At 33.1% G+C, this 12,163-nt stretch overlaps 2 protein-coding genes across 2 annotated transcripts in view; one reads left to right on the forward strand and one right to left on the reverse strand.

Moving 5' to 3' along the window:
* Positions 1-1,808, reverse strand: part of CTH (cystathionine gamma-lyase) — a 72,938-nt gene extending 71,130 nt beyond the window's left edge. Inside the window, exon 1 of the mRNA XM_037500968.2 lies at positions 1,569-1,808. The gene's annotated coding sequence lies outside the window, so the exon portion shown is untranslated. The remainder of the gene's footprint in view (positions 1-1,568) is intronic.
* Positions 1-12,163, forward strand: part of ANKRD13C (ankyrin repeat domain 13C) — a 70,763-nt gene that overhangs the window by 22,703 nt on the left and 35,897 nt on the right. Inside the window, exons 2-6 of the mRNA XM_037500966.2 lie at positions 4,265-4,306; positions 6,781-6,885; positions 8,368-8,453; positions 9,637-9,682; positions 11,634-11,700. Coding sequence (XP_037356863.1) covers positions 4,265-4,306; positions 6,781-6,885; positions 8,368-8,453; positions 9,637-9,682; positions 11,634-11,700 — 346 coding nt within the window. The remainder of the gene's footprint in view (positions 1-4,264; positions 4,307-6,780; positions 6,886-8,367; positions 8,454-9,636; positions 9,683-11,633; positions 11,701-12,163) is intronic.

Below are 12,163 nucleotides of genomic sequence, written 5' to 3' on the forward strand. Positions count from 1 at the left end.
AGAAGAGAGTGCAAGAGAGAGGGATTGGTGCAAGGCTGCAATCTTGGTTTTCAGATATGGGCTAAACCTGCTGGAGTCACTGTACTTCCAATACCAGGGGGAGGCTCGATTACAGGGTGGCAGTTAGCAGGTCACAGCCCTTGTTACACAGTGATGGTAACAGGCAGCAAGGGGAGCCTGGTCCCAGCGCAGCCCTCACCCACCAGGTTCATATATTGTATCTGCATCAGGTTTGAGCCATCCAAAACACTGAGTACTCAGTGCCCACTGTGGTGCTAAGTTCTGGGCTCAAGGCTGCTCCTTGACCCTCCACTCAGCATAACAAGCTGAAAGACTCTATTGTCTCCTTGAGCACTAGTAGCCTCCTAGACACTGACACTCACAGGTTCATTCTTCTGCATGAATCCCTCTGTCCCGTCCATCTGGACCTTGGAGCAGTTCCAGGTTTCTTTCCTGTTAATTTTTTTCCTAACAATTTTGGTAACTGCCAATGCTTTGCAATGCCCTAAACTAAAGAATGATCAAAATATTAAGCAAGTTTATCCTTGGCTGACATTTCAGGGCAGCTTGGATCTGACATAAATGAAAAACACATCCAATTTTACAATTATGAGACAATACTTGTTTCAAACCAAATTAGTTCTCACAAAACATCTAGATCAATTCCCATTGCATTCCTCAGTTTTGGATACAAATAGTTTCCTTTGAATGCCAAAATAATTAGACACAAAGGAATGGCACACTGATATACAACACATAGATAGAGAAAAATGTAGATGCCATCTTACAACTGGGTGGACCTTGGAAGGACAAACCTGTATAAATAGTAAAGCACACATACACCCAAGAAAAGCCCCACAAACCAAACTCTAAGTTAGGAAATGAAAATAAACTATACATGGTAACCAAAAAGAATTCCCACAAAATGAAAACCAAATTTCCCAAACCAGAAACATACTCCCAAAAGAAACTCCACAAAGTCAAAGCCAGATTTCCAAAAATAGACCAAATCCACAAACAGAACTGCAGAAGACCAAAGACAGATACCCTAAAGTAGAGGCTGCATCCATAGCTGTCTCAAAAAGAAAACAAAACTTCAACTTCTAACCAAAATCAGCCCTTTTACTGCACAAAAACGGACAGACAGACATACAACATGCCTGTTGAGGCAGCCGCACTGTGGGCAAGACACTAGGAGGCCTTCTCCATCCTCCCTCCCACAGAGTTAACTGACCATGAATGGCAGGTGTGCTCCAGTCACAGCACCCCAAAAAAACTGGACCAGTATGCCATTCTTACCCGGTCAGGGAACCAAAAAAAGTGTCAGTACCTCTCCACTGTTCTGGGTCTGGGCACCTTCTGCCAAAACATACAATTGGTGGAGAAAAAACATATAATTTTAACCAACAGGAGAGGGGGGAGGGAGAAGGTCCAATTACTGACTGACGTTGTGAGGTGGCCTTGCAGCAACAGGAACTGACAGGATGGGGCAAGGCCTACTCACCATAATAGGTACAAGAAGGAGAACTAGGAGGGGAGAGACTGAGGGAGAAGGTCCAGTTACTAACCGTTGGTGGTAGGTAGAATGAGATACAGGAACCAGGTCAGTGTGGTGGAGGTCAGCTGCTGCTGCTGCTGCTGCTACTGAGGTTGGGGTCTCCTCTCACCTTGGGTGGTAGGGAGGGTAAATAGTGGAGGCCTACCGCCTGGCGGGTGGCTGCCTTCTGCAGCATCTCCAATGAAAAGGAGCGCAAGCCCTTGTGTGTTGCTCCCGGTTAAAGACTCACAAAATGGCCGCCCTGCTCTGCCCACTTCCCAGCATCCTCCTCGCTCAGGACGTCAGAGATGGAGTTCGGACTAGCGCTACCTACACGGTGCTGGAGCTCGGAGCTAGAAACTGGGCCCGTGATCTGCACTGGGCTGTTCCAACAGTACTGTTTGAAAGTAGCATGTAACTATGGATGGAGGGAATAAAGTTAGGTCATTGTACTGCTCTAAAGAAGAATAAGGGACTACTCAGCATTAGACTTTGATAAATCAAGGATGTACGTTGTGAATTCTAGAGCAGTGCTGTGTGATAGGGATACAATGTGAGCCACTTATGTATCTTCAGTTTTCTATAGCTGCCTGAGAAAAATAAAAGTGAAAATAAAAACTGGAGCTATTAGATTTAATAATGACTTACTTAAGTCAATACATCCAGAACATTATTTCATTGCAGTGATGAATATGAAATATAATTGAGACTTTTGCATTCTTTTGTTTCAGTTAACTCTTCAAAATCCCACTGTAGCACATCATAATTCAGATGCTCAATAACTATCCATTAGTACTGGGTAGGACAGTGCATGTCTAGGATAATAAAAGAATAATAAACTGAGAAATTGTATACCTTCCATCCAAAAAATGAAAAAGCAAAATGGAATGATAAAAATAATCAACTTAGAAGAAGGTAAGAAAGATGAGAAAAAGGAAACTAAAACTGGCAGGATGAATGCAAACATGAAGCAGATGGTTAATTTAAACCCACTGTATCAGTAGCTATGGTATATGAAACAAGACTAAATGAATGCTCCACTTAAACGACAAATGTTGTTGTATGTCTGAAAACACACCCAAGTACTTGGTACTTGCAGTTGGAGACACTTCCAAAATATACAATAAATAACAGTTGGAAATACTGAAAAAAATCTATGCAAATATCATACCAAAATAATTGAAATAGCATATAATTTATAATAGGGTTTTATTTTAAAATGTATTATTTTTAATTGAGATTAAACAATTTTCAACACTGTAAATGATTTAGGGGTGTAGGTTCATAACATTTTAGATACATGTTACCACTTCACACCAATCACTTGAGCAGCGGTTATCTTTTACCACAATCCACCAGGCCCCCTCCTCCCTTTGCTCTCCACTCCTCCATCCTTATCTCTGGTAGCTTCAATTCTTTTTTCTTTTTTAATTTTTATTTAGTTTTGTGTACAGGAACTGGGGTATAGGCCAAGGTGGGGTGGGGGAGGGTGAGAGGATTCACCGGACACAGAATGGGGAATAGAACAGGCAAATCTATTGAAATATACTGTGGAGGGAGTAGCGGTCAAGACAGGAGGTCTGCTGCTCCTTGTGGATGACTTAAAGGAAATTCTAGGATTAGATCATTTTACAAGTAGAATTCTAAACATTTAGGAAAAATATCACCAAAACCTTTCCAATTACATTACCTAATTTTGGAAACAATTGAGTGCAAAACCCTTGCCTAAGATAATGCCAGTTGCACTTTATTATCGGGTTTCTGTAACCACAGATACTATCATCATTGGTTGCTGTAACTAAATGTTTTCTCAGGTTTTCATTCACAAATACTGGCTGTCTTGAGAATCAGATATGGACTGAAAGCGTTTACATAAGAATGCATAATATATATGTAAATGAACAAAATATATATCTTGTCTTCTGGAGGTTAAAATCTAATGAAAGACAGATTTTCCACATAAAATTGAAAGTACAGTTTAATGTGGAAAGTGTTACAATAAATAAAGCTGACTTTGGGAGCAGCACAGTATCTAAGGCCTGAAATATGCCAGGCAGATGGGAAAGGAACATTTAGGAAAGATTAGCAAAGTGTGTTTAAAAGCATGGGAACCCAATTTATTGGAGGATTTATGTAGTTCAGATTAGAGCTAGGGTAACAAAGAAAATAGGAGAAGAAAGGAAGGTGAGGACTTAGCATCAAAAATGTTTTATACTATGTTAAAATAGGGAGGTTCTCTAGCCTTTTAAGTGAAAGTGTAATATTAGCAAGTTTTTGTTTTGAAATTATTCTAATATAGCTTTAGAGAAGAGATGGAAATGGGGCAAGTTTGGAGACAGGGAGATTGATAGAAGACTTCTAAATAATTTTGACATCTGAGATTAGGTCTTGATTTATGTCTCCAAGGAAGAGTATGTAGTAGGCATTTAGATTGTTTGCTGAATGAAAAACCAATGATATGATAGACAAATTGTAGCAAAGGAAGCATTGAAATCTATTTGGAGAAAAAAAATTCTTTTGGGATGTGGGGTAAAGAGAGGAAATAGAATTCATTGTATACAGAAGCCATGGCATCCTCTGACTTTGAATTTGCCATATAGGCAGGATCATTCTGCAATCACATTACATTTGCTTAAAATCTGTCTGTGAAATTTCTAAAGGAGCTGAAACCACCTTTAATAGATTTTCCTAAGTTTTTATACTAATTTAATTTTTTTTCAATTTTAGGAAACACTCCTTTACATCTTGCTGTGATGTTAGGAAATAAAGGTTAGTATATAATTTCTTTTTTCTTTTCAAGCAAGTACTTACAATTTCAGAAAACTTATTTCTTATTGTTAGGGTTTATTAATTATTGTAATCTTTTAATATTTGAAAAGTTTTACATTACACTATGACTATTTTGTGTACCTAAACTCATAAGACTATCCTCTTAGATGATTGTAAAAACTTAATACTTTCTTATTCTTTGACTAAAAATACTCAGACAGGTGGTTTAAAGAAGTTACTTTTAAAGACTATTCTTAAATGCAAAAAAAAAAATCTTAGTTATCTGCATTTCTAGTAATCAAGGAAAGGACTCCAGATAACTGATTGGCAACCCTTTGAGTTCCAGGTTTAAATAAATATCTTTTAAAAACATATTCGTAAATTATTAAGCATGATCTTGAAGTATCTTGATCTTGAAGTATCATGAACATCTGTTACTGTTATATAGTGTAATGTAGTTATTATAATATTGTTATATTATCTGTCCTATTATATGTTATCTAATTCATATTTAAAATTTCCCAATTGTTCTAAAAGTGTCTTTTATAGGCTTTATATTGAACCAAGACCCAAAGTTTACTCTGGGTCATTTGATTGTTATGTCTCTGTATTTTAACTTTAAAAAGTTTGCCTTCTTTTTCCTCCTTTGTACCTGATTTTCTGAAGAGTCTTGCTCAGTTAATTTGTAGAATGCCCATTTCTGATTTGCCTGATTATTTTCTTGTGATATTATTTTTGTTCCTCTGTCTCTTTAGTAAATTGAAATTTCACTATAGCGACTTAATTGATTTCAGGCTAAACATATCTTGAAAGAATAGTGCATAGATGATTTTATGAACTTTCTATGGCATCACATTAGGAAACACATGCTATTAAGTTATCCTACTCTTAATTCCAGTAAATCTGATCACTTGTTTAAAATAGTGATTTCTAGACATCTCCCCTGTTAGGAACATTTTTCTCTTTATAACTAGCAATCTGGGATGACACTGTGGTATCATGTGAATATCCCATTTCCCAGTACATATTCTTTTACCTAGTGACTTTAATATTCAGTGAGAAAATTTTCCTACCTCACGTACAACCCTACGATAGTAGGGTTGTAATGTACTTGATTTTCTAATTTCTTCATTTATTAACTGTCATTTTCCTGTAAAGAAGTACTCATTGCCTGCCCTCTCTTATCTTTTGATGTCATTATTGACCCATCGATTGTTTTTGTTTAATGTGTTATAACTAGTCATTATTCTTTTGGGTGCTTAGTTTCCAAAATATGACTTTTTTTTTTAATTGGCTGCATATTACTGCAGTGATGTAAATATATCTTACTTTGGTCAATCATTTTGTCATGATAGTCATGCTTAGTTTCCATCATGTTTGCCACTGTAAACAAAGCTAAAATAAACATTCTTGTACATATGTTCTTATAACTAATAACAGACTTCCTTAAATACCTCTGTGAAGCTTCTCTGTTTATTTTACTCTATTCTAATAAAATATCTTGCAGCCATAAATATTCCTTTTATTACTAGGTATAGTGATGAAGTAATACTAATCTTCCTCACCTGCATTATACTGTTATTCACACCCTTATTTCTTTCCAAGCACTTATCATTGTATAATTCATTTTTTAGTTCATTAGCTTATGTACTATCTTCTAATATAGTTTATAAGCTCTGTGACAGCGAGACCTCTCTTCTCACATCTTATATTTAAGACCTAGGACTCAGAAATAGCATATACTAGGCACTTTGGTAAATATTTGTTGAATGAATGAATGAATGAATGAATGAATCATTCATTTACGAAATCTAGGTAGGATACTCACCCTGAATTCCCATAAGTTTCACCTAAGATATTTTTTGCCTGTTAACATACCTTTTATTTTTAATTAATAAAAAAAGTTTTATCAGCCTATAGAAGGGTCTGTACCTTATAATTCTTTTTATTCTTTAATAGATTGTTATTTGTCCTTGTAGTCATAAGCAGATTTTTGTCCTTTTGGGATTTCTTTTTAACTAAAAGAACAGTAAAACTAGAAAAATGAGGGATTATGGAAACATCACTGATCCTTTTTGAAACAGTCCTTTTCCAAAAATAAAGAACTTTCCATTGATATTATAGATATACAAATCTTCTTTTGGGTTTTAGTAGATAGTTTGTATTTTAATAGTCTTGCATTATCTTTCAGACTATGGAATCATTCTCAAAATACTATCAAGAACAATTGTTAGGGCACCTAATGATTTCTTTGCAGAGATCTTATTTGCTTCAGATAATTTTCTTACATTTGAGGCTCTGAAATAACCCACTTTAAATACATAAGAATTAAAAAAAAAACCCTTCATAGTGTAGTATTTATTTATAGGTTTAATATATTAATTGGAATTTTTGAAAATTTACATGACTTTTATTTCATATTTAGAGACTTAAAATTGCATGCTATTTAATATTATTACCACTTTATATTTCAGAATGTGCCCATTTACTTTTGGCTCACAATGCTCCAGTAAAGGTGAAAAATGCTCAGGGATGGAGCCCGCTGGCGGAAGCCATCAGCTATGGAGATAGACAGATGAGTAAGCAATATAGATTACTGTTGTTGATATGTATTCAAAAACTGGAAAGTGATGAATTTGAAATATTTTACATTTAGTGTAGCTTTTCACACTATGAACCTTTGCAGTTATTTACAAACATGTATGAATTACTGTGACTTAAGTACTGAAATATTGGGTAATATACAGAAAGAATTAAGGTATCATGTTTCAAATTCTTCTAAAGTTAAGTTTATATTTGTTATAAATCATTGTTAATACATTTCTTAAAATATGGAAGTGCAAATACTGATTCCCCCCAAAACATACTGATACTTTTATATAATTGTGTTCTGAATGGTTGTTTTTCTTCCCTAAGAAAGTTTGGATGTTCTTTTTTTTTTTTTAAAGTTTTATTTATTTATGCATACAAGAGCTGGAGTACAGGTCAGAGGTGTGAGGGGGTGAGAGTATTCACTAGAGACAGAGTGGGGAACAGAACAGGCAGATGGACTGAAATACACTGCTGAGTAGAGCAGCGGGCAAGCCAGGAGATGTCTGCTGGACCATGTGGGTTGCTCTCTGGCTGGGGATCGAACTCGTGCTCCAGTGACTGCGGACAGCTTCATAGGTTGCGTCCCAACCCCTTGCACCACCAGGGAGACCCCTGGATGTTATTTTTCTATGTGAGGTCTCATGGAACTCTTTTCAGCTATTATATTGTATATTGTTATCACCACCTGTTTAATAATGTTTGGTCATTTTAATGTAATGTTCTGTTATTTATTGAGAGCCTATAGTCCGTAGTAATTTATTTAATTAACGAAAGAATAAATGGTTTCTGTTTTTCATTAAGGTAACTTTTCTACCTAGGGATTGAATTTTTTCTCTTCTTTTCATTCAACAGTGGTCCATTTCATTTTTAATGCAAAGTAGATTGAATAAAGATTTATTAAAGTGTTTGAACTTTTAGTTTACCCACAGTTAATAAGTAGTACAGTTGGGGTTTGTACTTAGGCAATGTGTATAGTTCCCAGTCTTTTAATTATTAAGAAAACACTAGAGAGTTTTTCAGGTTTTATTAGATTCAGAAGTTATTTTCACTGATAGAATAGCCCTCATTTTTGTGTTTACATGCTTTATTGTGAGAGACAAGAACAGATATACCTGGTGACAATTGCAGATAATTACATTTTTGGAATAGTGGGATTTTTAAGTTCTGCTGTTGTTGAGATCTCTGCGATCAGTTTTACAATAGGACATTGCATCACCTGATTGAGATTGGTGTATCTTTGTTCAGTCAGGTAAATCCTTACTGATAATTAAAAACTTATAAAATTAGTGTGAGTATGTTATAAGTTGATGTAGAGGCATCTTTTCTTAATTTTCCTTGGGGATCATAACAGTTTACCAAATTATTAATTTAATTAATATGTATATATTCTTATATCTCTGTATAATGAACCAGTGATGTTTTCAAGCCTGGTAAATTTTATTTAAATTTTTTTTAAATTTACACTTTAGTTACAGCTCTTTTAAGGAAACTTAAGCAGCAATCCAGGGAAAGTGTTGAAGAAAAGCGACCTCGATTATTAAAAGCCCTGAAAGAGGTAGGCTATATTTCTTCACTGATTTTGTTCTTAAAGAGTAACTGTCGCTGTACTTTTCAACACTTTTTTATCTTTAAACACAGTCTTTCTTTCTCATTGATAATTAAGTTTCAAGAAATGGTACAAATTATGCTTGAATTAAGCAATCATGGCATAAAATAACAAAATACTTTGATTATAATGTATAAATGTAATCTGACAGGAAGCACTATTTACTTTGAAGTAAGAGGGTAGATAAAAAATTATTGCTTTCAATAAATTGGAGCAGAGCTATAACAAAAAAAGGAGGTACCTCATAATTAATGGTGATACTTTTCCTTTGTCCTTTGGGTTGGAAGATTCTATCGTAGCTGCTGCTGCTGCTACAGGAATAGTTGGCATCTTTGTTATATAACAAAACTTTTTTGTCTGTCCTACCTCATGATGTTAGAGCTGGGTGTACTGGCACAAAAAGGGAGAGAGGTTTATTTTCTGTTATTCTATTTGTCTCTATTTTTGATGCTTCAGAGAACTGTGGGAGAAAGATAGATATATTGTGATGACTGTCTTCTCATATGAATACCTTTTTTATTTTGAGATCTCATGAATTAAACTTTTTTGAGGATATCACATTAGAATAGTTTCCTTAATATAGTCTCTGGTGTTTAGCTTCTGATTTGTGAAATATTTTCTCTGTAAATCTCATATGATGACATATTTTATTTATTAAACTTGTATTACCACTTATAGAAAAAAATTCTATTGCAGTGAGTCCATTTTTAGACCATAGATCTATACAAATAATCATTTGGGTAGTCATTTTTAAAAACACTTTTGATAATCATTTTTAAAAATACTTATAAAGTTATTAATTATAACTTATTATTTTGGCTATTCTGGAATATTTATTGATACAAATTTAAAATGCTTATCAGCTTCAGATGTATTCTTATATAATTTAAAATGTTCTTACAAAATCTACAGTGGTGCATGTTTTTCTTTGTTGATAAGTAATGTGTATTATTTTTATCTTTTATGTAATAGTCATATTTTTGTGTTATTTATCCAACTCAAAACATTGAAATGATTTCTGATTCCTGTCCATAGACATTCAATAACAGATTTTTTTAAAGCAAAATAATATGTAAATGTAAGTTCTGTTAACTAAGGTGCATTCAGTAATTATTCATATTTCACTTCTCAGCTAGGTGACTTCTATCTAGAACTTCACTGGGATTTTCAAAGCTGGGGTAAGAGTATGCCATGTTTTACTACAAAATATATTTGCATGCAAGAATGTAAGTGCAAAAATAAATACTTAACAGATTATTACATAACAAATTTGATACTTGTCCTAAGAAAAATTAATGTTGAATGTAATAATTATAGAATCATGTAGTAATAAAAGTTTCCTAACCTAATTAGTAACTTTCATAATTCTTATTTTAAGGTTAAAAAATATCTTAGGAAATTATATGAAAATAAATTATATAAAAAGAAGTATAGCTAGTTTTAGCTCCATTGATGTTACATCAGATTTTGTTACTCTGATAGGCCTGCCTTATCATTGTGCTTTATATATCAATCAGAAGTCCAAATGCCCTAAAACATAGGTTAAAAAAAGTGGTTTGTGATAGCTCTGTATAATAAAAGAGCTCCAAGTTAGCTTGGTGTAAAGCCTGAATACTAATTTTTCACCCTGCTTTTCTTCATCTGAGGTAGAGAGACCTCAGTCCTTCTTGGTAACTGTAAACTGGGGTTGTCCCTTGAGTATATGGCTCTTTAACTGATTTTCTTATTGTTAGTGGCCTAAATGCTAAATTTATCTCTTGCTGAACAAAATGTTTTAAAGTATTTTAAAAGTGACATTTCAGTTATATAAATAGAAACAGAAATGGAAAAAGAATAGAAATCTAATAGAAATGAAGGCAATCACTCTCAAATTTATGTGTATATCTACCATTATCAACACATTATAAATGTTGGGTAATCAACAGAAATCCAGAAAACTGAATTCCAACTAGTGAGCATGAAAGAAGAACTTTGATCACTTTTATGGATTAATGCTATTATTTACTTTCTTCAACTTCTATTATTTCATACAAGGAAAAATTTTATCAGAAAATGATTTCTTGTATTCTTTGTCGAGGGTAACTCTTAGTTGATGTTCTCTCTGGGAAGTAAGTTTTTCTAATCTTTGTAAAATGCAATGTCTAGAAGATGGTCTTCAATACTGGAAATAACTTTGGACTAAATTAATTTTCATGATCTCAAAAAAACAGTGACATATTAAGTATAACTTTAGTGATAATTATAAAATATTAACTTTTTTTGAAAAAGCTAACTAACAACTATTGTCTGTTCCTTTCTAACCCATATTGATTTATTATCCATTTTTAAAATACTGAGTTTTGTAAAATATGCCTGTAATATTTCTTGTATATATGCACACTCTCTCTTACATATACATATGCATGTGACATGATATTAATTTCTTTTTTTGTATGTGGCAGTTTAATATAGTCTGTTATGCAGAAGTATTTATCTATAGAATAACTGTTATTTTCCCATTAATATAAATAATTAATAAAGTAAAAAACAAAATAAGTCATAAAAAGATCATCATATAACTTATGATATTAATCTGACCAACACTAGAATGTAGAAATTTATAGATAGTATCATTCCATTTTATAGATTTTGAAACTGAAGTGTATAGTATAACAAGATTATATGTTTAGGATACAAACTCAAATTCTACTGTTTTGTTCTAAAAATGTTCTTTCTGTTATACATATTACTTTCCTGCTATTTAATCAAATTATATTTAAAGAATCAAATAGGACCCAGGCCCATCTGGTTACTTATTCAGGAGGGTTTAATATCATAGGGCACTGTTTTTCTCATCTATAATAATATCCTGCAATATATATTTAAGAATAGTGTTATATTGACTTTGCTATTTTTTACATTTTTGTGACTGGGTGAAGTATACAGCAATAACAATTAGATAATAGATAATTGAAGCTGTTTTAAATTGTTTAATATATTATTCTTTAAATGGAAAACTACCATTTTGAAGGAAATTTTTATAATTCTGGTGAATTGGTAGAATGTTTACATTATTCTTCTTTTAATTTAAGTTTTTATTGCTTCAGAACTTCAGATGGTTATTTTTTATTTTTCTTTTTAAAAATACAGTGCCTTTACTTTCCCGAATTCTGCCTTCTGATGCATGTAAAATATACAAACAAGGTATCAATATCAGGTAAGATGATTTTATTTTTTCTGAATAACAAAAACTTGAGGTTTAGTGGAAGCTTTTCTTTTTTTGTATTAATAGCTTGTGTTTGGATTAGTACTTTATAACTTAAACATACTCTAGCATATTCACAATATTTAAATTCATTGGTGACATACTACATATAAGAAACCAGAGGCATAAAATCTTGACTAAAGTGAAGGTGTTATTCTTATTTAACTACAGACTGACTTGAAGACAAACAGAATGAGGGTCATGATAGAGTTCTAAGAAGGTTTAAGGTGGTCATCTTCCTGTTCTTGACTTTTAAGGAGTTAAAGGCCACATAAGGAAGAATCAGTGCTCATCCTTTTTTTGCATCCCTGCCTTTCCTTATCTAGCCATCCATCCATCTATCCACTGGTCTACTCAGTCATCTATTCATTCTAATGAATATTTATGGCTAATTTTAATTTTCTTCTTTTCCTTT

This window comes from Talpa occidentalis, unplaced genomic scaffold (genome assembly GCF_014898055.3).
Source record: "Talpa occidentalis isolate TD23 unplaced genomic scaffold, MPIMG_talOcc4v2.1 talOcc4.9, whole genome shotgun sequence".
NCBI classification, from domain to species: domain Eukaryota; kingdom Metazoa; phylum Chordata; class Mammalia; order Eulipotyphla; family Talpidae; genus Talpa; species Talpa occidentalis.